The following is a 26,122-nucleotide window of genomic DNA, read 5'->3' as shown; positions in this document are numbered from 1 at the left end:
GCACTTACATTATCCTGATCGCTTCCAACAAAGTGTTCAAACCAGAGAAATCTGCAAGTTTATTCAAGGTAACCGTGCATTTCATTTGATCGCCTGTCAATGGCGTCATCTTCTCTTTGCCCTCTGGAGTCAGCGAGGTGTTATAACTCTCAGGGACATGCAGGACGCAACCTATGACACATCAGATATTGAGAAAGGACAAGCTGAAACTAGCCAGCTAGCCTCCCCGTCGATTACTGAAGACAAATCACTGACTTACAGGAAGACATCAGCTGTTGATGTGCACTGGGAGTAGCTGCTACCAAATGTACCCTAAAGTAACGTGTCATCCCCGCTCAGGCTTTCTTTAGTCTGCAGGCCGACAGGTGAATTAGATGCAGATTGAACGAACATCACGAGAAAGGAAAATTAGATTGTATATAAGCTACGTCTTCTACCGGGAAGTTAATAATAAACTAATAAATAAACGTTCTGTTCTTTGTATTTCTCACTCGTGATCGAGCTGGGTATGTTTAACAACAAAGACGATGATCCCACACTTCTTCATGACTTACTTGTACTCACGGTGCATGTTAAAAAATATTTAAAAAGTCCTTATTCTCTGTGGGGCGGCTGTACAGTAAATGACACGACGTTAAAACGTCATTAATTCTGTCATTTACGCGTTAATCTGTTAGTAAAAAAGTCAAATCAAGAGCACAGTGCACATCAAACACACTCTCACACACACACACACACACACACACACCGCGACATATGTGCTCCGTCCTGATTGGCCCTCTACAACAATGACACTTAGCGTTGGTGGTCGTCATGGCAACATCCCTGTAGTTGCACAAAGGGGTCAGATCTAAAAGGTCTAAATCTGCTAATGTCTCTGAGTACCTCTCTCTCTCTCACACACACACACACACACACACACACACACACACACACACACACTTGCTCTTAAAGGAGCAGGTTCCCTCACTATGGAGTTGTGCTTTGTGTAGAAGTGGCATTCCCTTTAAGGAGGACGAAGGTGAGCGCCGCACACAAAGAGCCTCATTGATGAGAGCGAGCGAGGAAGAGAGAGAGACACTGAAGAGACACACAGAGAGAGAGAGAGAGAGAGAGAGAGGGAGAGAGAGAGAGAGAGGGCCAGTTGTGAAATTGCATTTTTTTTTTTTTGTCTTTGCAGACCCCCAATCTCTGGCAAAGGGACAAAGGTAGCCCTCTGGGACCCCTTAACCCCTCTGTCTCTCACACACACACTCACACACACCTCCTTCACAAAGGAGCTGGTTCCACAGCTGCCCCCGAGCCCCCCCATCCCACCCCACTTCCATTATTTTTAATCCCCCAGTGAAAGCTCCCCCAATTTCCCCAGTTTCCCAACACCCACACCCCCCCAGCGCATAAGCCCCGCCCCTCACCCCCAGCAGCACCACCATCATTCCCCCCCCCCCCCCCCCCCCCCCCCCCCCGTGATTAATCCCCTCCCTCTCCTAGTCTGAGGTCCCACAAAGCCGTCAGCTGTCGTATCGTCTCTCTGACACGCCGGCTGGACTCTCACTTTAATTATGAAGCCCTGAGCCTGATTACTGTGCGTGTGTGCATATGTGTGTGTGCATGTGTGTGCGTGTGTGTGTGTGTGTTGCAGCACGTCAGGCTACGTGTGGCTGCATCCTGCATTATAAGTATCGTACAGATGTGTGTGTGTGTGTGGTCAGAGGTCAGACAGGCAGGCAGGATTCAGTGTTGGTCACATGACAGCGCAAGGTGCTGATTGGCTGATGAGTTTCATGACCTTTGACCCGGCTGTGATGACAGGTTGATATTTACTCCGTCGACCATCTGACGGCCTTGTTCTTTCTTTCTTCTTTCTTTCTTTCTTTCTTTCTTTCTTTCTTTCTTTCCTGTTTTGTTAAATTGCATTTTTAGTTATTTGGTTTTGTTGATTTCTGACTTGTTTGTTCTTTATTCTCTTTCAATTTTTCTTCACTTCAAAGACTCCTTTTATTGGCGCGAGTATTGACAAATTATCATCACAGCCTGCGTTTCTCTCAACACATGATCTCAACAAAAGAAAACAAATAACTGGCTCTGAACTGCATTTCAGAAGAATAATATTGAGCGATGCACACAGATTGAAAAATTTGTGCATCAGAGCATCTCTTTCTCATTTTTCTTCGTGCGCGGCGTTCACCTTAAAGAAAACCACGCCGCCGCGTGTTCCCCTCCTCCGTTCACAGCCTGAGCTCTTTCATGTGTGTCACCTCATCAATAAAACGAATCGGCGATCTGTAAAACTCCGCTTTCATCTCCGTCCAGCCTGCAGCCGTCTGTTGTTTCCCGACGTCGTGCCGTAAATCATTCAATCATGTTCCATATGGTTGTCATTAATTAAGATGAGGTCACACTTCCAGGCAGGCCACGCCCTCTGCGCTCACACACATAACACACACACACACACACAGCGTTTATGGTACACGCTCACACATGTGGCGGCGCACATGCACCGTGCGCTTTGTAGAGAGCGGGGCATATAGATAGAGGCAGAGAGAGGGAGCTAATTAGTGTTTTAGCTGATTGCTAATTGCCACTTTCTTCCGCCTACTTACCCACAACACTGAGAGAGAGACACACAGAGACAGAGAGAGAGAGAGAGAGTAGAGGCATCTTCTGTTCCTGTTTTCACCAGACTTGTCATTTACCTCTAATTACAGACGTGTCCATCATGTTATCAAGACGCATCCTCGCAGCCTCGGCCTCCTCCGGCACATTAAGGGTGAAACTTTGAGCCCAGACGTTGATCTGATGAGCAGCAGCAGCAGCGGCAGAAGATGAATCACCTCTGTGACTCTCTCCGAGCTTCCTGTTGCACCGCGGCGGTTTACAGTGTTTGAAATTCAAACGTTTTTATGTGGTTCTCCTCTCAGCTGTCAGATGGAGAACACACGGTGACCTGGCAGAGTTTCTCCGGAGGCTCCGCCGTACAGAGACAACGAATCTGCCGCCTCGCCGTGTTGCTTCAGTTTACAGCTTTAAGTTAATTATGAATATGAACCTGTGCGACGCCTTTTAACGGATGCATTCTGATTGTTACGTCAAGAATTCGGGACAATTGCTCATTAATATTCAATGAAATCATAACACACTACTACTCATAGTGTGCGAAATTATGTTTTCTCAAAGTTTTGTGATTAGGAACACATATATATGTCAGATGAGGGCTGTTCAGAGTTTCACTACATGATTATTGTGGGCGAGTAAATTTGCAATAACAATATTAGCTGGGAGAATCTCTAACGTGTTTGTAAAAACAGCGTACAGAAAGCACGACTACACTCAGTTACGACTCAAACGACAACCAGATGTGGATATTATAAAACAAAAACAGAAGTATAAAATATAAAAGCTGCAAGTCTGCTGTTGATCGATGAGGATCAGAGCAGGTGGAACTACTTGTTCTTCACTTCTCTTAGTTTTTAATTCACCAAGAGAAAATGGAACCGAAGCTTTCACCTTCATTTTGTTTCTCGCCAGTCAAAGCTGTTGTCGCTGACGTGTGACGACATTGGATCGAAGTCAGGAAACAACTTTTGTTGGCTGACGGTCGACACTTTCCCCCCGTTCGCACAGACTTTTTTAAAGAAGCAATCCCGCTTCTTGCTCTCTCGTTAATCAGGTTTCTCAGAGTGTAAAAGTTGGGTTGGAGTTACAGTACGAGCCCTCCGCCTCAGCCAGGGAGTTTTATTTGCCTTCCCACTGTTGGATTTATGTCATGTTGGAAATTAAGTGTGCAGTCGAGCGGATTCTCAGGCGGTTTCACCGGCAGCGCACGAAGCAACAAGTCGGCAGAGTTCATGTGTAGTTGAGGATGTTTTGGTGCGTTTGAGGCTCTGTACAGATTTCACTTTCTCAGGCTACGTGTCCTTAGCATAGAGCCAAGTTCCAGCTCACACACACACACACACACACACACACATAAACACACACACATGGGCATACATGATCTCAGAAACACACACACACACACACACACACACACACACACACTCTGCAGTCCCAGCTGTAACAAATGGGGACCAGATTGTGTATGATGATGATGATGTAAAAGACCAGGCATGCTGGTCTCCATGGCTGACGAGCTTTGTTGAATAAACGTTGAGTGTGTGTGTGTGTGTGTGTGTGTGTGTGTGTATCCAGAGGGGTCAAACCCGGATCCACGTGCCATGAGCTATTAAGCAGCTCCCTCCGGTTCCCTGTAGAATACATCATATGGTGCTGCAGCCAATCACGGGCAGGCGTACGGAGGCGATAGAATGTGTTTCCTACATTGTACTTTTTTTTTTCTCCCTCCGTGCGCTCGTGTTTGATTGTGTTACAAGGAGAAGAATGACTAATGCAACTCCGAAACGAAGTCATCTTGATTTGATCTGCGTGTTGTTGCACTGCTGAACAGAAAGAAAGTTCTGCTCTACGTTTAGATCGACTGTTTCGGTCTAAAAGTCTTAAAGTCAAACTCCTCAGTTGCATACAGTCCTCTGAAGTTTGCGTATGTGGTTAAAATGTGCAGAATCGGCCTTTATCGCTCACATTACGGGGTTAATGGATGGTACGTTTGGAAATTAGAGGCACTTATCTGTTGCTTCCTTCGGGGGGGAAGCCCGACTGTGAAGTTTTTCCTCATTATTATGTGGTCCAGTAAAACTCAACAAGCAGAGCAGGGCCTCCATTAGCCGCGCTGCATGGCACATGTACCGTCATGATTTGGGTGTTAAGGGGACAGAGGATTGCACGGAGGGTCGGGTTCACACAGCCGGCGCTCTGCAAAGTTGTGAAAACGCTGATAAAGTGAGACGGGCACTCTCATAAAGCAGCAACTCGACTCCACAGACACACTGACGGCTACACGCTGTATCTGTGTGTGTGTGTGTGTGTGTGTGTGTGTGTGTTTCCGAGTAGCATGAGTCAGAAGACAAAGGGTGTGTTCAGCTGGGACAGGCAGAAAGAAAGAGAGGAAGGAAATGAGAGGAAGTGAGAGGAATGTGGAGTGATTTTTGTGAGTGAGATGTGTGACGGTGTTTTTCTTTCTTTCTTTACGATGTAAACAAAAGCCAGAGATGTTTTTTTTACCTCCGTGCATGAAGAGGAGCCGCTGTCTCATCGACTGTTCACCTCCAGAAACCATGACACACTATGAATGAACTTCTTGATCCCTGTCAGCCTGCGGTTTTTTTTTTACGAACTGCGCTTCGGACCCACGCAGATGTTTACCACCGACTGTAGAATGAGCGTAGAGAGCCCGCCGTGACTTCACACATACGTCTCCGAAGAACCAGAATGAGGCTCAAAGTGGGCGGTGCCGCGGTCGCCATCTTGGCAGAGTCTGACTCTGAGTTCTGATCCAAAATGGGCCGAGAGGTGGAGCGTGGGTGAGCCTCGTTAAACGAGCCCGTCGAGCTGGAGGACACCAAGCTACGGCTAACAAGCTGTCAGTGTCCACGCAGAAGGAGGAGTGAAATTGATGATGGGCTCATTTGTGTTGATTATCATAATGAATACCTTAAAGGGATAGTTCGGGTTTTTTGAAGTGGGGTCATATAAAGTACACATCTATAGTCGATCTGTTTCCTACCTCAATTTGGAGAAGTAGAGAGCCGCTCCAGCCCAGACGCTCAGCTTTGTACTGCAGTGAACGGAGTCCAGAGAAAAAGTGAAATAAACCACCTAAAACAAGGCTCACGTAAAAAAATCTACATAAGTTCAAGTGTACCTTGTATAGGTAAAATTCACACCGCTTTACATCGCCGTCAGACCGCGCTTTCTTTTGGCACTACATTTTCTCAACCGCAGAACCCCCGTATCCCTACGCACTAGCGTAACTGGGCAACAGCTGATCTGCGAGCGGCGGAATACAGCGCGAGGCCCAGTTGCTGGACGAGAGGTTTACTTTCGATAAAAACGAAACTTAACTCTCCGTATCCTTCCGCATTAGCGCTCATGCGTAGGGATACGGGGGTTCTGCGGTTGAGAAAATGTAGTGCCAAAAGAAAGCGCGGACTGACGGCGATGTAAAGCGCTGTGAATTTTACCTTTACAACGTACACTTGAACTGATGTAAAATTGTTTAGGTGAGCCTTGTTTTAGGTGGTTAATTTTGCTTTTTTGCTGAACCCCGTTCACTGCGGCTCTCTACTTCCCCAAACTGAGGCTGCGCTGATCGGTGATTACGGTAGGAAACAGATCGACTATAGATATGTACTTTATATGACCCCACTTCGAAAAACCCGAACTATCCCTTTAATGTACGTTAGCTGTCAGACAGTGAACACCAACATGCATCGAGCGTGTGTGCCTGTGTTTGTGTCCAGTTTAACTCTGACCACAGTCAGCACTCACCAGATACTCTGCTTCTTTCCGTCCTGCAGCGTCTTTTCTTTTCCTCTTTTCTTCTCTGAATGCTCATGAAGCTCATTTCCCTCCATTCAGCAGTCGAACAAAGAATTACAGTGGGTTTCGTCACCTCAGCAGCTCGTTGCTGCAGACGATTCGAGAGGCGAGTGCAAAGATAATCCGCTTTTTAATCCCAAAATGATATCAATAAAAAGGCTAAAATCACCCCAGAACAGTGTTTCGTACCAGGCTGTACATTTCAACATGGGCTGTCCTGGGGATTGACTTGCTTTTGGAGCCTCGAGTGGCCGTTTGAGGAACTGGATTTACTTCTGCGTTGGCCTCATTTTTCAGACCCGGAGGTCGCCACAGACACAGTTGATAGCCTTTTGTTGCATTATGGGATTTATCAGATCTGTTGGTCCGGGAGCTCGACCCGCATCAGGGCGAAAGTCTGGATGTCTCCGGGATTTGCTGCGTCATTTTTCCACCGTTCTATTTTTTTTTTGATCGTGAAAATCTCTTCTGTTTATGAGAGTGCAGCATTGAAACACAACGCTTTCAAGTCAAATTTGCTTCTCTTCATTTTGTAATTATTTTTTTTTTAAGGCTTTAATCTAAAAACACAGTGTGAAGTATCTCATTACGACACTGCAGCGTGGACTTTGGCTCAACCGGTGAGAGGGAAAACGTTTGTCGGACTAAAACATCAATCTGTAAAAGATCCCCCGACTGAGAGAGAGAAAGAGTGATCTCAGGGGAACAAAGACACGATGAAGGAAAGAAAGGTGTGTGTATGTGTGTGTGTGTGCATATGTGTGTGTGTGTGTGAGGGGGAGAGAGAGAGAGAGAGAGAGAGGCTGACAGCAGTGTTGGGGCAGCTGACGGGGTAAAGGGGCAGTTGTAGTCACATGGGGAGCAGAGATGGATTTGGGGGGATTTGAGGCTATAAGAGGGTGGGGACGAGGAGGCTTAGACCAGCTGACACTGTCCACATTACACACACACACACACGCACACACACACACACACACACACACACACACACACACCAAAGCCAAAGATAGACATATTGTATATGATGACTGATAACGGACAAAAATACAGAAATGAACGCACAGTTTGGCTTTTTGCCCTGAAAGACCAAATGTGCACATACAGTACACACACAGGAGCAACACATGCTGTCACACACATACATGGACACACACACACACACACACACACACACACAGAGAAATGAACACATGTAATCACACCTCTCACACACACAGACACACTCTGGCGAGGTTGGAGGGGAATGTTTGGATAACTTTGAGGCTTTGGGATGCAGGGCAGCGTGGGTAACGGAGGAGAAGGAGTGGTGTGTGTGTGTGTCTGTGTGAGTGTGAGTGTGTGTGTATATGTGTGTGTGTGTGTGTGTGTCGGGCAGGAAGACAGGTGTAGCTCCATCAGGGCAGTTGTGCGACACCAGATCCCAACGGGGGAGATAACGCTCAACGAGTGAAGGAAGGCAGAGAGTATCAGAGCCGTGTGTGTGTGTGTGTGTGTGTGTGTAACCACATACATGATGCCACTAAAGCCAAACACACACATACTCAGAAGGTCAGGAGGTGCAGGAGGTCAGTGTCAGGGCAGATTTTGTCTTGGGAGTCTTTGCACTGATCCTAAGTTTGGTAGTTCAGTCTCACCACAATGCAGCGCTTCACTTTTCCTTCTGAGGAGTGTTTTGTATTCTTCAGTTGGACAGATATCCTGATTCCCACACCTAATTATAAGTACTCCGACTTGGAGACGTTGTGACACTGTTCAGTCACACTCAGCTGGCTGTCACAAACGTCAACATGAAGACCAGAAATGAAAATTTTCCTCTGACCACCTCCCTTCTCCTGATAGGAGTGTCTAGAACAGAGAGCTGGCACATAAGAGAAATTAAACACTTGTTTTCTATTTCCTTTCAATTTAGTTACGGCAGAAAAACTGCCAAAAGAAACAACACGCAGCAGTAAATTACGAAGATTAACAGAGTGACTCAGTGGTTGTTTTCTCGCAGCGTCCAGAAATTATCTTAAACACCATCTTGGTCTAATTGGTTTAGTCCTCTCTGTTCTTCAGTGGAAACACTGATGCACCCAAATAAGTTTCTGCTCCCGATCTGGTCCCTGCAGAAGGGAAAAAGGGAGGAGTGAGCAGGAGAAAGAAAGAGACGAAGAGGAGGGAAAAGATGCAGGGAGACGTCGAAGGAGAGTCCGGGGTCAGAGAGAGGAAAAGGGAAGAAATTATCCTTCTCTTTCTGTCACTTCATCATCCAGTGACGGTCACTTAGTGTGTGTTTGAGAGAAAAGTCTGCGTTTGTGCTTATGTGTCTTCATTTGTGTGTGTGTGTGTGTGTGTGTGTGTGTGTGTGAGGGTGTCAGTAAAATCAGAACGGTGTTGAAGTCGTTTGCGTCGACCAAGAATTCACACGAGGTCCAGTTACTTCGCCGGCCCTCCGAGGACACAAACGAGCTCTGTGTGTGTGTGTGTCTGTGTGTGCATGTGTGTGTGTGTGTGTGTGTTGGTAGAAGACAGATGAGTATGCGGGTGATTAGGTGTGTATATTTAGTCGTCCGTGGTTACACAGCGAGTGCGATGTGTGACTTTATACAGAGCAGAGGAGCTGAGGCGAGTGTGTGTGTGAGTGTGTCGACGTTCTTTCCATAAGTGTGTGAGTGTGTGTCGCCATTTAGTGACATGAGACGAGGATATGTGTGTTTGTCTTTGTGTGTGTGTGTGTGTGTGTGTGTGTGTCCACGGGGAAGACCCAGTGGAACACGTTCATCACAGCTGTCCGTTCTCATCGCCACAGTCACTTCCTGTTTAAACTGAAGTCCCGTCTGCAGCGTTTTGTTTCACCTGCACACGTGTGTAACACGTCCGCGTCGCTCGCTCGCATTATGGAGACGGCGCTCCTGTTTGTGTGGAAGGTAAATCACCGAATCTCAGAGTTTTGCCTCGTGCACACAAACAGATTTAGTCCGCCGCTCTCTCGTGGCGCTGTGATCCAGACGCTTGTGGGCGTGTTTACATTTTAGCTCGTTTCCATCATTTTTTTAAGCAAAAATGTCAAACAATTCCTGGTTCTGGCTTCTTTAATGAGTGTATTTGCTGTTTTTCTTTGCCATGTTTGACAGTGAGTGAAGAGTCTTTATGTTTTGGGACTGTTGGTTGGACAACAAAAGCAACTTGAAGATGTCAGTTTGGACAAATGTTCTTTAAAGCAGCTGAATGGAGCTTTTGTTGCGGTGATTCTGGCGGCCCCTGTGGACAGACGTGGTAACAGCACCGCTGCCTTGTCTGTAAAGATCTGGTTCTTGGTTCTGGAAGTGAGCCGGTTCTTTCCTCAGGCCGTGAGACTCCCTCGGTCCATCCTCAGCACGCCGCCATTAAAAATAGATTTCGCTTTACGACTCGTCCGACCCAGATAAGATGGAATCGATCCGGCAACTGGAATTAAAATAGCCATCTTCCTGCTGACGGTCTGATTTGAGGTGATATTTTATATTAAGACTGTGTCATAACAAGTTCCTTGTGGTAGGTTTAACAATTTAAAAGGCGATGCGTGTTTATTTATGCAGCACCATTCAGCCACAAGGCAATCCAAAGTGCTAAAAAGTTACAGATTAAATACTCTCATGGTGAAAACAAGCATCAGGTTACTTGATAATGAGAACAACTGTGAGCTTTTTCTTGTTGTGTTGCAGCTTATCAAAGTTATACCGCAGAAATAATGACTATGAAGCAATCAGAGGAGGATGATTCATCGTCGTCAGGTTAGATGGAGGATGTCTGACAAACCTTTTCTTGTTCATATTGTGACTTTCGGGCTCCGGTCAGTCTCGTGTATCTCGTGCACAGACGACAGTCATTAAGGTTCAGGTCCGACTGAGGGACGAAATGTGTGTGTTGAGTGTTTTTTTGTGCTCTGTGGTCTGAAAGCTTGACTCATTCAGGGCACGTCTGTGCACGTATGAAGGAAAATACAAATCATCTTGCGTCGCCTTTAAAACCAGCAGCTGAGACAAAGCTTTATTAGCAAGAGCTCCTTTTAATAAACACACGCGGAGCACAATAATGTTTTCAGATGCTTTTTAATATAATACAAGTTTTGCTTTGCTGTTCTTGGGGATTGGAATAATTGGATTTGAGGAAACTCGGCACTTTGTTTTAATTATGAAGCCATTCAACGGGAAAGAATGAAACTATAAAGACCTGCACGAGCCGTTAATATAATGGAATATAAACAATGGTTTGTGGGTTATAATCAACACATCTTAAGGAGAATCACTGTCAGAAAAAAAAAGGTTCTGACTGCGAGTCAAACAAATCACCTCATTCCAAAAGTTTCCAGGTGATTTTTCAAAGCACCTGGCAAACTGTTGAAACGGTTTCTGAGCTCTCACTGTTCTTCTCTGCTTCTTTTTTCTTGTTGCCGGGGGAAGGCTGGCAGCTTTCAGATGAATGGCAGGTTCAACAGGGAGGGAGAAATGGAAAGAGGAGAGGAGAGGAGAGGAGAGGAGAGGAGAGGAGGGGAGAGGAGAGGAGAGGAGAGGAGAGGAGAGGAGAGGAGAGGAGAGGAGAGGGGGAGAGAGGCAGTCGTGGCATCTTTTCAGCTGTTTGCTGGGTCGGGTCACTTGGGCAACACCGATCCTGCTGCCAAGGAAAGAAACACAAGAAAAGAAAAGAAAGGGACGGAGGGGAGGAAGGGAGGAGGGGGAGGAGGATGATGATGGGAAACGGGGGAGGAGAACTGAAGAGAGGCTGGATAGTGCAGAAAACTGGTGAGAAAAAGTTTTTTGTCACAAATCATCGTCCCCTCTGTGCCAGACGGGTCTGGATCAGGATCTGTCAGGACTAAAGTAAAGCTTTCTGTCATTCTGAAGGAGAAACAGGGAATTCTCTATTATTAAGTAAAAAAAAAAAGGGGGATTTGAGTTTTGAACACATGCACAAAGAATCTCGTCCAAAGCTTCAGAAAGGTGTGATAATAACTGTAAAACAGAACCTGCTGGACAAGAAGTTCTTTATCTAAAGTTAGAACGTACATATGTTGAAAATAATGCACGTATTTTGACTAGAAGTTTGAGGAAAGTGGGAAGAAAGGAATGTTTCCTGTAAAGAAAAAGGTCATGAGTTCAGGTCCCTGCTGCAGCGAGTGCGTGGAGCTGCTGTCAGTAGAGTCTTGACATGCAGCAGAAGCTTTTCTTTGTTTTAAAATACATTATTTGGTTGCCATCCTCCGTTTTTATCATTATTAATTCACCATTTCACAACGCTCGCTGTCTCATGTGCCAGAAACATTGATTGATTTTTGCGTTGTTTCTTGAAAATTGGCCTCTGGGACGGTGATTCGTCTCCAGATAGCGTTGAAAAAAGTTGGATGTAAGAAGTGAAGTTTTATGAGGCGTGCAGATACCCAGCGGAGGGATTCTGAGGGCTGGAGACGTGCAGGACACGGAGGTTGGAGGCTGGACGGAGAGCAGCAGGACTCTCCAAGTGAAAGGCGTTACATCAGAGCCGAGGAATTCCTGCCTTTTCTTCCAGCTTCTTTTGTTATTCTTTAGAGAGAGTTGCCTTATTCTTCTCACCGAGTGCTCCGTCACCGCCGGACCTCGGCACAGATAAAGAAGGCGAGGGGAGGGGAGGGGAGGGGAGGCAGGGGGGAGGAGAGGAGTGAGTGAGCAGAAACACAGTGAGGGAGGGAGGGAGGGAGAGAGAGAGGGAGGGAGGGAGGGAGGGAGGGGGTGGCGGACAGGAAACCATGTTTTTACAGTTCCTGGTGCTGCTGTAAAAAAAAAAAAAATTCAAAAAATAACACGAGGAGCAGAAGTTAGAAACAGGAAGTGATGATGACTGCAGTGTTAAAGTCACGCACACGTGTTTTATTACAGTAATATAAACTTCACCTTTTTCTTTACTTGCACTTTTGATATGTAAGTACATTTTATATCCTCTGGGTGGTTTTACTTTTACTCACGTTTGGACTTCTGGGTTCTTTTGCGTCGGCCTTTTTGCGGGAGTCGCGGGTTGCAAATGTTTGGCCGGTACTTTCTGGCTCGTGGTGGTTTCAGTGTTGAGCTTTTGTGGAAATTTCTCACATTGTCCAGCAGACGTGGAGGTTCGCTGGGGGATACTCTTTGGGTCTTTGTTGGGATTTGTGCATCTGGTTTCTTGCTACCGGTGTGGAGGATTAAGTAGCGTCTCATCTCGGCCTCGTCTACGGTGGCCTCTGAGGACCAGTGTTCAGTTTGTCTGCTCTGAGCTACAGTAGAAACATGTCGCCCCCTCTGTAGATATAAAAGTCTCCCTCTGAGGTAGCAAAAACACAACAGTTCCTAGTTTCAGGTGATTATACACTAATAAAAACATAATAACGAACATTATATTCCATTTCTGCCAACTTATCCACCCCAGATTACACACACTGGGCCTTTAAATGCTGCTTATTAGTTCGATTTAGTGCAGTTTAAAGTTTCCTTCCACTGTGCTGTGATCAGCCCGGGTTGAGCGCTGTGGGCCGTTAACAACACGTGTCTTCAAACGAGGTTTCTCTAATCACAAAATCACATTCAGCTCAAGCAGAGGCCGTGTTGAGGAGCTTCATGGGGCCTTTTATGTCGAGGCTGTTTGCACCTCAGTCCATCCAGACATCAGGGAAACTTTTGTTTTTTCCTGTTCTGTTTGTTATGAAAGTCAGTAACAGCGTGCAGTAAAAGCAGCGCTGCAGGCCGTCCGACCACAGCAAACTCAGGGATTTAATACGTTTTTCCTAATTGTCCGTGATTCTGTCCGGCGTAAACGATGTGGAAGCCTCCGGGAGAGAGTGTATTACGGCCCGTTGGCGCTCAGGGGAGACGAGGCGCGCTTTCTGCCAGCACGTTACAAAGCAACCATCACATTTTCATCCACATAAGCTGCAGAGTTGGGCCGAGCTCTGATTTCTGTCTTTCCTTAATTATTTTTTTTGTTGGATCGCTTTCTCTTTTTTTTTCCACTTTACATTTTCTTCCTGCTTCCTTCGCTCCTCTCCTCTCTTTAGTTTTCACTCCTGGATATCTTCTTTGCGCTGCAGTTTTTTCTCTTTTCCTTCTTTCTTCCTTCATTCCTTCCTTCACCTCTTCCTTCCTTCCAGCTTTCCCCTCCTCTCTCGCCTTCTCAGTACTATCTTCCCTTCCTGTCCTCTCTCTGATGAAGACTTGGTCGACAGCAGCGGCGAACAGGTCCAAGTTTCCTGATTACATCAGCACATGCAGTCATGCTCTCTCTCTGTCACCCTCACACACACACACACACACACACACACACACACACACACACACACACACACAAACTCCCCCTTCTCCTCTCTCCTTTTGGAATAACAACTCATGACATCACCAACAGCTGCCCAGCTGCATGAAAGAGTGTGTGTTTGGAGCATATTCACAACTGTGTGTGAGAGTGTGTGTGTGAGAGTGTGTGTGTGTGTGTGTGTGTGTGTGTGCATGGTCGGGGGGGTGGTGAAACTGTCAGTTGCCAAGGTAACTGAGCAGGATCTGTCAAGGGGAGACTGACCGCCTCCGCCGCTGGTTTACAGTCGCACGCAAAACTTTGCTGCGGGAGTTATGCAACAGATATCTGCCTGTCTGTCTCTCTGTGTGTCTGCCTGTCTGTCTGCCTGTCTGTCTTTTCCTCTTCCTCTCTCTTCCTCCCTCTATACGGTCGTCCGCCTCTTGCTTTTGTCCCCACAGCTGGGCCGGCTCATTAGGCCATAAAAAAACCTTTCTAATTGGATATCGGGGGTCTTTGCGGTCGTTTCCATCGGCCTATCGGGTCGTCGGTCGATGAATCCATCCGTCTCTCGCTGACAGGCGCCCGTTGGTCGTCGTCAGCACTTTTCTTCTCCACTTTACGGGGGATCATTGTGCGGAGAAGCTGTTGAATGGAGAGTAAGAGCAGGTTAAAAGGCTCTTTATCGTGTGACAGGAGCTCATATAAGGGATGATTTGTGGATCGAGAGGTTTTCTATGCAGCTCTGAAACACCGATAAATCATTAGCACACTCATTTTAGGACATTAGTATGAGCACGGTTGAGAAACAGCTGACTGTCCTCCAGTTTTATCCGCGTGCAGACACACGACAGCTTCTTGGGGATTGTGTTTTTGTTCGTTTATTAATAATCTCGTTGTACAGCTGGAATTAACCGGCGCAGTAATTACAGACGCGACGTTCTGCGTGTGGCTGATAAATCTCAGTGTCCGGAAAAACACACAGTCAAACTTCTTCCTGCTTCTTCAGGGAAATGAAACCTGGTTTGGCCGTAATGATGAATAGATGTTGGTTTTATCTCTGTGTTAATATCCTTTGGTGCTACAGTATACTGGTGGGAATCTTGATCATCTTGTTGGAATAATCACCGATAATGCCACCTGAGTTATTACGACACAGGAGGGCCGGTACGAGCGCCGGACTCCTGTTGTATTCTTACGTTTTAAATGCGTTGAAAAGTTTTTTTTTCTTATTTGTTTTTCAGCTCAACCCTCCAGTCAACTTTTATGTGACAGAAGTAGGTCAAAGTGAAACGTTCAGCTCCGCGTATTATTCCCCTTCGTTGTGGAAACTTTACGAGGCTGCGATGCACGGACGCGCGTTACGTCACAATCTCCGGCTGACCTTCAGTTCCCTTCTCGTCCGTCCGTCTGTCCTCTCTCTGCTGCTATAAGCCTTTTTATACACATGTTTAACCCTCCGGAACAACAAGGTGTCGAGCTGCACCTCTAACAGCCGGCTAATCCAGCAGATCTGATCAAAGGTAGCCAGTTAACCTGAGCTTATCCGCGGCCTAAGGAGATCCGTTTAATGAGCTTACATTAAACCAGCCGCCGCGTCTCGCCCGCGCTTCCAATCAGCTCCGAGCGAGACTCGGAGGTTGTTTCGCACGACGGGATGGATTTTTTTATTTATTTATTTATTTATTTTTTAATCTTTAAGTCACGTAGTTATCTCTTCCTCTGCCGGGATTTAATCTGCGTTGACACACAGGGATATTTTCATCTGAATCTTTCAGGTCGTCCGTCGACGTTTCTGTACTGTACGCGTGGTGCAGCGGCGTCTCCGTTTTTTCCTGACGTTACGTTGTTGTGACAGGTTTCACGAAGGTTTCCTCTCCCTGCGTCCTCGCTCTGTCTGTCTCTCTGCTCGTCTCTGTTTGTCTCCCCTCTTTCTCCGGTGTCACTCCATTTTGACATTACTGTCATGACTCTGTGCCGATCTGCCTCTCCCTCTCTGGGTTTCCGTCCATTTCTCCGTCTTTCCCTTTGCCTCCCCGTGGCTTGATGTTTCGGGGATGTGACAGAAGTCGTGTGAACCTCTGGATCTCTTTCTATTGGCTGTCTCTCTCTCTCTCCTGCTGAGGTTTTTTTTTTTCCATCAGAGCGGCGCTGGAAGTGAAAAAGCTGTACATCTCAGCATAGCAGGGGCTGAACATCATGTACCTGTGAACACAAGACCTCTGGCGACGCTGTCACATCTCGTCTCCTCTCCCCGTCTGTTATTCTCCGCTGATATTTCTCAAATATTAAAAAAAAAAAGTTTGAGAAACTTCCCAGACGGAGAACTTGATCTTGAAACGGACTCTCGGGGGGGGAAGAATCTGCGATTTCTTTCTTTACAAATGGGTCGCTTTGCAGGAATTTACCCAAAAATGCGCCGACAACAATCGCTGTTTTCATCCTAAACGCAGTGAGAAGCCGACTGTTTATGCCTTTAGTGGGTTCCGAGCTGAAAAACAACATTAATAAACCAAGAAGCAATCGCAGTTTTTCAGGTCATGGAAGCTCCCGAATTTTTACATGAAGGCCCGCGAATGTATCTTCATCAAATACTCCTGAGTGTCCCAGTTTGCAGCTGCAGCCTGTTATCGCAGAACCACATCTGTGCCTTTATTTATCTTTAGATTCACCGGAGCAGGACTTTAATTCTCACTCCGAGTGCCGAGTTCAGACTGATATGTAAAGAAAGATCTTTTTTGCTCATTACAGACACGTGAACTAGTGTGAGTTTGATGTGTAGAGGTGCCACGACTGATCCAGTATTTGATTAGATGTTGACTCTCACATTTCTTGTGCATTTTTTTAAGAAAAAAGAAAGTAAATTCTCTGATTCCAGCTTCTTAAATGTGAGTATTTTCTAGTTTATTTCGTCCTCTGTGGCAGTAAACTGAACATCTTTGGGTTGTGAACAAAACAAGACATTCGAGGACGTCTTCTCTGGCTTTTTATAAGACAGATTGACCTTTTTTTTACCAAACCAAGCCGTAGTAGTGAGTATTGTCAGCAGCCGGCTGCTGGCGGTGAATGATGGCTGCTGCAGGTTGACCGCTCTGCTGCAATTACAGTATCGGGCCGAGAGACACAGAGTCGTCTTCACAGGCAGGAGAAACTGTAACTTCCTCGCTGCAGCGGTCAGTGTGAGGTCACACTCAGACACCGCCGTCACCACAGGACAGTGAGACTCCTGTTAGTTAATCTCCTGCCATGATGTTAACCAGGCAGCCGTGATGTGTCTCCTCCTGCCTCCGTGAGCGTCTCCATGCCTCCAGCAGCAGAGGGCGGATGCTTCCCCCCCTCCCACCGCCGCCGCCGCCTCTCTGATCTCCGACACGCCAACACGTCGCTTCTCCGCGTTCGATCTGGAGCGCCGAGGGACGTTCTCGTCCTGGAGTTCATCCAGCAGCATCAGTATGCATCGTCATACTGAGCGTGCATATGTTGCAGTGTGTGACTGCGTGAGTCAGAAATCAGAGGAGAAGCAGCTCGCTGTGCTCTCTGTCTGCTGCCTCCGGTGCCTCGCTGGTCATCAGGGAGAGGAGGAGGAGGAGGAGGAGGAGGAGGAGGAGGAGGAGGAGGAGGAAGGAGTGAGTCATGCTAGTCAGACTTTAATAAAAACAACTGGCAGGGTCCACAGCCTGATGATGATGATGATGATGACGATGATGATGGTGTTGCAGCGGTGTTGGGTCACTTGGTCACTGTGGAAATAGCGAGCCGAAGTTCACGTCTGGTATGAATCTCACAGACCCGTCCTGCTCTGACAGAACCAGGAGCTGCAGTAATCGGACCTCGTGTACTTTCTGCACTCGAGGCTGCAGGTTCGTCCGCGGCGGCGCCGAGGAGCTGCAGGCCGGCTGTCGAATACACAGCTAACTGTATTTACTAAACACTTTCCAGTGACTTACTCAAACTGTCCCACCGCACCGTGACTGAATGTCTTTAATTGAAACTCGTGACTCAGTGGAAATCAAACCTCTGGCATTATTTACTGCTGGCACGGCTGCAGGTGTTTCATCTGGAAGCTGTGCAGAACCTGAATATTTAAGACCTTGCGAGACTCAGTTCTTTGTATTTTTCTCTTCGTCTCTACAAACTCGTCTGCCTTCTCTCTTGTGGTTTGCTCCGCTCTGCGTGTTGCAGTCCTTGATTTGTGGTTCTTGCGTAATCTTGTTCGACTTCTGTAATGTTTCCCCCCTATATCATGAAGCCCCGTGCTGCACATCCAATTTTCCCAAACACTGTAATAAACTCTCGCATGTTTCTTGGCTCCTCAAATTAACCGTCAAACGCTGTCGTATGCAAATAGAGTTTGAGGTTCTTCTTGTGTCTTTGTCGAAGTAACACTCGTTAAGATTAGAGCGCGACGATACATCGGATGGCTGATATTATCAGTCGATATCACAGATATATCCTGAGTCGACATGAAAACCTTGTTATTCTTAGAAACAAGATGCAGAAAAGATGCTTGGGATAATTCATCATTCTTAAATTCCCAGTAAAGTTTATTGTTTCTGTGCACTTTTGTGTGTTTGACCGCCACATTTGCAGGATCGTGCAAAAAATAAAAAAATAAGGAAAAACAGCTGCTGAAATTTGGCTTCTTCATGAAAAAAGGGCACGAAAGAAAGCAGAGAACACATATTAACAGTTCCTGCAGATGGTGAAAAGACATTAACAGTAATATGTTAAATGTTTTGTTGTTCTTCTGCGTGAACAACATGAACTCAGTCTGATAAACGTTGTTATGTAAACTCTTCACAACGCCGAACAGATATTGCTTCAGCAGCTGCAGCGCGTCGAGTTTGGAAACAGCCTCCAACCGTTAAAATGTCAGATGATGATTTTCGTTTTACAAGGGGAAACGCATTTGCCTCACACACACACACACACACACACGCTCAGTGATGTCTTGCACCAGTGGGACCAGTAGTGGAGTTACTGCCAGAGGAGCTCACCATCGATCACTGCGGGAAATTCTGTTGCGTTGGTGCTGCTTTGTGGGTTTGAGTGTGAGTGTGTGTGTGTGTGTGTGTGCTGCACGCTGAAGATGAAGGTGAAGACGTCGAGACAAGAGCGAGAAAATTAAACATATTTATTGAGGAAGCTCAACAACAACTGCCCCTCCAACATGATCAGCGGCCTGAACCCGCCGTGTTGCTGTAACACCCTGACAGACGGTGATACCTCCTCAACACGGCGCCGTTCGAGGGTTTAATTAGCGGCGTACGCACTCGTGATACAAAGAGCAACGTAGATAAGAGAGTCAATCGTGTTTTGTACTTCATGAATATTAATTGATCTTTAAAGTCGGTGTCTTGTCGCGACATTAAGCGGGTGTGCAGCTCTGCAGCAGCGGCACAGCTGTACAGCAGCTTCAGCCTGATCTCCACTGACAGAGTGGCCTTTTCTGCTACGATTACACTCATCATACACACACACACACACACACACACAATCGCAACACATAAAAACGACAAACACACACTCTCATGCCAAGACAATGGCCTGCTAATCCTTGCTTCTGATTGGACGAGTCTAGATTACCCAGCGGGCACCAGCTGTCGGGGAGAGGCGAAGCCCAGTTTTCACAGTATCAGTACACAAACACACACACACACACACACACACACACACACTCTCCACCAGTCATTCTGCTCTCTAACGATGAAATAAATGCAGAACGCGGCTGAAATGTTCAGTTAGCATGTGGCTACACCTGAAGCTGCTAACATGCCATGCTAACAGCCAGTTAGCGTGATTTGTTAGCTTGTAGTCACCCGCTCGGACTGAAGCACTCAGCTGCTGTCATCAGAGAGTGTTTGTCACTGCTGTCGACACGCTGTATAAATAGGAATGGGAATTAATCTAGCTGTAATGCTAACAGGCGTTTTAAAGGTCCAGACGGCCAAATGATGCGAATGCCCCAAACGCTGCGTGTGTGTTTTATTTTTAGGATCCATTGTTTCGGCCCCGTCCACATGTGAGGTCATGAGAAACACTGAAAACACCCAGAATTCAGTCATGAGAAACATTTTGTGCAGAATTCGAATAACACAGCTGATCTTTTACAGTTTCTTTACAACCGGAGCAATAAAAAAGCTCTTCGATTTGGCTTCTTGATCTTTCTACATGCACACACACTGTAAAGCTTCCGTCCCTCGTTCCCTCGATCCCTCTCCTCCCAGTGCAGCCGCGGAGGGCCGAGCCGGGCCAAACCGAGCCGGTCCAACAATGCAGGGGGAGAGGGAGCGGACAGGAAGTGCGAACTGACACGCTGCTGAGCAGAGATAAGAGCAGATCCCACTAAATACTGGAGTCGAGGGAGAGAGAGATGGAAGAGGGAGAGGAAGGGGAGGAAACGGGGGAAACAAAAGGGACATTAAAGCGAGTTCGAGGAGGGAAGGAGGGAAAGAGGGTGAGGACGGGAAAGAGAGAAGAGGGAGGGAAAATAAAGAGAGATTTACTTTCAGCGTGTTGTTGAGATACAGACGGACTGAGAGGCTTTGCATTGGCCTAGATTCTCCTCTGTTACACCCTCTGCCTGTCTGTCTGTCAGCCTGTCTGTCTGTCTGTCACGTGACCTCCCCCTCTGGATCCAACTATGACGTCTTTATTCTCTCTGAGATTTAACCTGCATCGTTTTCGTCCATCATGAAGTCATTTAGCATCAGCATGGGACTCATCTGTGGGTTTTTTTTTTTTCATATTTTAGCATTATGATTTCTGCAAACTGTTGCGTTTCAGCATCGTGACTATTTGTTATCGTTCCAGGCAGCCACGGGTTAGATAAAGGAACCGTTATAGTTGTGAGGTAATGCAGTGAATGATAAAACAAACCTAATACAGACCTGATGTCGAGTGTGATGGAACGGGAGGCTGGTTGGCCTGCGAGTGGTGGGAAAAACATGCAAACCTGTAAAACGCACTGTTTATTTGACAGTTGTGAGGAAAAATCATTCTGTGTAAAGGATAAACAGAACATGCACACTGGGCGAACAGCGAAGCGCTCGTCCTTACATGTGCTTACAGTTCGGACGATAATCGTGATATTTAAAGAAGAAATCATGAGGATAATCCAGCAGCTCTTAGATGTTTTCTGTCTCTTTACGTCCTTGTGTTGTCGTAGCAGGTGGTGGTAACGCGTCTTAACGTCGGTTGTCTTAAAACTAAGATAAAAGCGGGAGTTGATACCTTTAGTCAGCTTTCTGCTGCCACAGTGTGGCGGGTCCTGCCACGCAAAATGATCTCAGAGGAGGTGACGGACAAGAGCGAGACACACGCAAAAAAATTGTGTGCAGGTTTTTCAGGTTGGGTACATTTTCTATAGATATCGTGATAAAATCATTTTGTGGAGATCTGATATGGTGACATCATGATTTCTGCTGTTTAGTGGATGCAAACATCTTTAAACTGAAACCAAAAGCTCGTCCTCAGTGTTTCATTAAAAACGTACGCAAGCAGAGAGACAAAACAACGACCACTGGGTGTCTGGTCGCAGGAAACAGGAAACAGGAAGTGCATGAGCTGGAACATACAGTGTATAAATGCACAAACAATCTCAGATGCTAACATGTAGTTTTCTGAGTTTTCCTCAGTGAACACGTCTCTCAGTTTCTCCTGCTCTGAACGTCCACAGCTCTTTCTCTTTTGTTTGATAGCGCTCGGCCCTTTTTTTATTTGGAGCTGGTATAAATCTTAATAAAGACACAGTTGTTAATAATTACACGCATGTTCTGCCAAAACTGAAGCAGACGTTTGGAAATCACAGCGGCGTGTTTTATTTCTCATGTGACCAGGGAGCTAATTTCCTGATTGGACAAAGTCCTGGAAACAGACATAAACTGAACGCTGCTGATACGTTTAGGAGGAGAAGCTGCGGAGGAAATATGAACGCTGGTGTTTTTTCTGAATGTCGCGTCCTACGTGTGCGGTCAAGAATCACAACTTCTGTTGAATTTATTCATCTGTTTTGTCTGAAAACGCTGAAAGAAAACTAAATCTTGAATGTAATTACAAGGTTCTGATTAGCTTCCTGATATAAATATAACATGCCGAGCTTCAAGTTTTACGTCTCCTTTTCTCCACTTGGATTTTTTAAATGCATTTCTTGATAATTCAGTGTTTTGTTGTGTTGTTTTCTCTGCTGTTGTTACTGTTTGCTGCTGCTGCTGCTGCTGCAGAGTAATTTCCCTGCGGGGATCATTACGGTTTCTTGCTATCCTCTCTTCTCTCAGTTGTTGTGTTTTTTCTTTTGAAAAGCCACATGAGCCGGGGTCAAATCCAATGTTATTCAACCGCACATTGAATAATGATAAAATTAGAACAATTCTGTCGGCTGCTCCGACTGTTGGAGTCGAAACTGGGGCACCGACTTCTGCACGTATCAGACCTTCAGCTGCCCTCTGTGAGTTTACACCCAGCTGTTGGAGCAAATCACAAAAAAATGACCTTAAATACAGAAAAACTGTTGTGTGAAAGTTGACACACAACACATTTATTAATTAGCCGATAATGAGCAGCAATATCATTCATTGATTTGCCAGCGTTACAGAGAAACCACCTGTTTGAGTACTTTCGTATCAGCAGCTGACAGAAAACGTGTGCTCCTTGCTTGAACTCGTGTTCTGACCCGTCTGTCTGCGTTTGTGTGTGTGTGTGTTTGCAGGGACGACAGAGCGGGTGTGTCTGATCCAGGGCACGGTGGAGGCGCTGAACGGCGTCCACGACTTCATCGCTGAGAAGGTGAGGGAGATGCCTCAGAGCACCCAGAAGACAGAGCCGGTCAGCATCCTGCAGCCGCAGACCACCGTCAACCCCGACCGCGTCAAACAGGTCCGTCTCAATGTCTCGTGGTTCTGTTGAGTTCTGTTTCAGGAAAAAAAAACAAAATCAGCTGAGGCCATACCTTAAACTCTGTATGTGTGTGTGTGTGTGTGTGTGTGTGTGTGTGTGTGTGTGTGCCAGCTCTGCCTCGGGTGAAGGGGTGTGTGAGGACGAGAGAGGGAGGGAAGTGTTTGCCTTTGGAAGGATAAACTGTGTGTTTCTGTGGTCGAGCTGTGATTTTCTGTCTGAGTGAAGCTGAATGAGGCGAGGAAAAAAAAAAAAAAAGGGAAAAAGTCGACCACGCAGACATGTAAACAGAGGAGGGAGGGAGAGAGGAGAGAGGGAGGGAGGACAAATGAGAAACAAGGCAGGACGAGCGACAAGGATGAAGAAGTGATTAAAGGAAACGGAGAGAGAGATAAAACGAGAAGGGGGAGGACAAGAGAGAGAAAAGAGGAAACGGGAGGAGAGAAGATGATATCCACTCAGACAGGATGGAGTGTGAGAGGTGTGAACACATGAACTCCACATGCGATCTGCACACGCACACACACACACACACACACACACACTTTGCCTGAAACCTCAACATCCACACGCCAACTGGAAGCAGGTTCCTGCTGAGGGAGGAAGTGTGAGCGAGTGTCCTGATCACCCTCTCATGCGCACACAGACACACACACACACGTACACACACATGCACACACATAAATTTTGTGTGACGGGTGTCTTAATCAAAAACATGGAGCTTTAACTTTCCATCCCTCCGACTTCCTGCAGCAGTCAGCCTTTTCATTGACCATCTCTCCCTCACACACATACACACACACACACACACACACACACTCTCCCTGCTGTCCTCTGATTGGTCCAGTTATTGATATGATGTGTCACTGGCCGTACCTCCGTGCAGTCTTCTTCTGCGCTCACAGTTTGCTCGTGGTCGGCCGGTTGAAGCGGCTCTGTTATGAATTTTGATGTGATTACATCATCGCTGCAGTTTTATCTTCTGCTGGAAGAAGTTTGTTTGTTTTCGCAGAAATGTTGAGTGCAGTCTTGGCGTTGTTGCCCACTCATCTCCGTGTCCCCCGGTCAGATCCACTGCCAGGTGTGTGGAGGTGTGTTAAGCGTGCAGAGCTGTCGGCCATTTTTTTTTTTAATACAGTTTCACAAACAGTTTCTCATCTTTTGGCTTTAATTTGCCTTAAAAACACGAGAAAAATAAACTTTCACAACTTTTCACTACTTGCTTTTTTGCTGAGAAGATGCTGAGCGTGCAGCTTGATGCTGCGCCGACACACCAGCTGTGTGGTGGAGGACAATTAGTGCGGCCATTGATTATGATCCCAACCTGTTTAAGTGATTATCATCATTCTCTCTTCATGATTGCTCCCTATTGATTGGTCAGGTCTGGCATTGTTTCCACCTATTGACTGTTCAGGCCTGCTAGCCGCTGCGGTCGACCAGGCCTGTGGGCACGGACACACAACGGAATTAAAAAGAAGAAATGATTAAAAGTTGATTGAAAGACAAACTAGTTTTAATTAAATCAGCGTAAATAGATGTGAAATGTATTCACGAGGAAACAGTGAAAGACTAAATTATTAATTTTTGTTTTAATTCCCCAGAACTTTGTGTTTTTTTTTCCGCTCGTCGCCTCGTCGCGCTGCTGTTGCGTTAGTGTTGCGTTCGTCTCCCCCCGCTGTGATTTCTCATTCTCTGTCGTAAGCAGAGTTTGGGGGGGGGGGGGTGGAGGAGGGGAAGGAGCGCTACGCCTTTATAGTCCTGAATAATTATAGTTATCAGACTTATGTACACACACACACACACACACTCACAACTCACAGCCCTCAGAGACGGAGGATTTTCTTTTTTGCAGAGCACACAATTCTAAGGTGCAGTTACGAAGAGAGTTTCATGCATAATTAATCAATACTGGATACACACACACACACACACACACACACACACACACTAACTCACCCACACTCGGTCCTCGAGCCCACACACACTCGGCAGAGTTGAACTCAAACGGGCTCATGCAGATATCAGAAACGGAGCTGTGTTTGCACATATGGTGCCTTTTCTTGTTTTGTTCTCTATTCATTGTTTAAAAAATGCTCTGTTTTTTATTCTCCTCAGAGCGACGCGGTTCCTCATTCGGCCTAAAGTATCTAGAAAGTCAAGTGGAACGGAAACTTTTGGTTATAATGGACCAGTAAGCAAGATTTAGAGCTGCTGGTTGGTGGAGTTTGTTGCCAGGCTAGCTGTTTCCTCCCGACTTCAGTCTTTATGCTAAGCTAAGCTAACAAACTGCTCACAGTAGAGACATGAGTGATGTCATTTTATTAGATTTATAGAGATAAACCCAATCTATATACAGACATGCATACATGTATTATATATCATTTTATTTGAGATCATTTTCTATAATTAATTAGCTAATATGACAACTCTTATTGACAGCATACATTTCTGTCTGACTCGACATTAAAGCTTGTTTTCGGGGAATTAGATAAAAGAAATATCACTCTTTTAGTCAAACAGTCTCTATAACATAATTTCTTTTCATATTATTCTCCTCCATGTCCTGATCCCTGTTGATAGCCAGTTAGCATCCAGTCTTGTGTGTGTGTGTGTGTTGTGTTTTTGCATCCCGGTCGTCTGACGCTGACTGACAGTCGAGTAAAGCTGTTCTGGTCGAGGCGAGCAGCCGCGGGGAGACAAGCAGGCTAATAGCTGCTGATATTCAGACACTTATAATAGCGGGCGAATCCCCCCGTCGCTCTTTAGGCTATTTATACCACGTCGGAGGGGGCGACTGAATGGGTTTGACGACACACATCAGATACACACATGTTGACGCGGAGAAAGAAAGAAAACCCCCCCTGACTCTAAAATAACCTCATGAACCCTGATGGACACTCTAAGAACACTTCAGCTCAGCAGCGATCAAAAACCAGACGAGCTGGATGTATTTTCGGTGATAACGCAGCCAGAAAAAACAGAAATATTTTCCTATTAATGTGGCAGAAGCTTTGTTTCCATCAGCGTATGTTTATCCACATTTTGAAGGATTGCATCAGAAATTGTTGACATCCCATGATCCTCCCGTTTCCACATTTTGTTTCCGACGCTTTGCTTCTTCTAAGCTGTTCATTACAGCAGAGCTTAACGAAGCCTTTACCGCCATTTTCTGACAAAACTACACTCTGCGTGGCCGAGTTCTCTCCTTCAAAATCAGCTGAAGGAAAAAACACATAATTCAATTAAATTTTTTGTTTTCTTTCCGCTTTGAAAAACATTTGTTTCAAATTTACTGGACAAATAGTTGGAAACAGCAACTGTGAGCGATGTCAAATATTTGTATAAAGAAAGCTCGAGGTATAAAAGGTTGATTAAAAGTGCACCGTGTTGTTCAAGTGCTTTTGTTTTCCTTCTTCGACTTCTCGTGCGGCCAAATGTTGCGTTTGGCAGCACGAGAAGCACAAAATAATCTTTTTTTTTCAGCGTTTCTGTTTCACATTAGAAGCTCGGTAAAAAAATATTTTTCGGGGTCTTCTTAGAT

The 26,122-nt window shown here is 46.1% G+C and overlaps 1 protein-coding gene across 3 annotated transcripts in view; it reads left to right on the top strand.

The window, feature by feature from the left end:
- nova2 (NOVA alternative splicing regulator 2) overlaps positions 1–26,122 on the top strand; it is a 76,942-nt gene that overhangs the window by 36,283 nt on the left and 14,537 nt on the right. For all 3 annotated transcript variants that reach the window (XM_030395650.1, XM_030395641.1, XM_030395631.1), the window contains one exon: positions 22,397–22,563. In XM_030395650.1, coding sequence (XP_030251510.1) covers positions 22,397–22,563 — 167 coding nt within the window. The remainder of the gene's footprint in view (positions 1–22,396; positions 22,564–26,122) is intronic.

Source organism: Sparus aurata, chromosome 2, assembly GCF_900880675.1.
Source record: "Sparus aurata chromosome 2, fSpaAur1.1, whole genome shotgun sequence".
In the NCBI taxonomy this organism is placed as follows: domain Eukaryota; kingdom Metazoa; phylum Chordata; class Actinopteri; order Spariformes; family Sparidae; genus Sparus; species Sparus aurata.
This window is presented reverse-complemented; position numbering and strand designations above follow the sequence as displayed.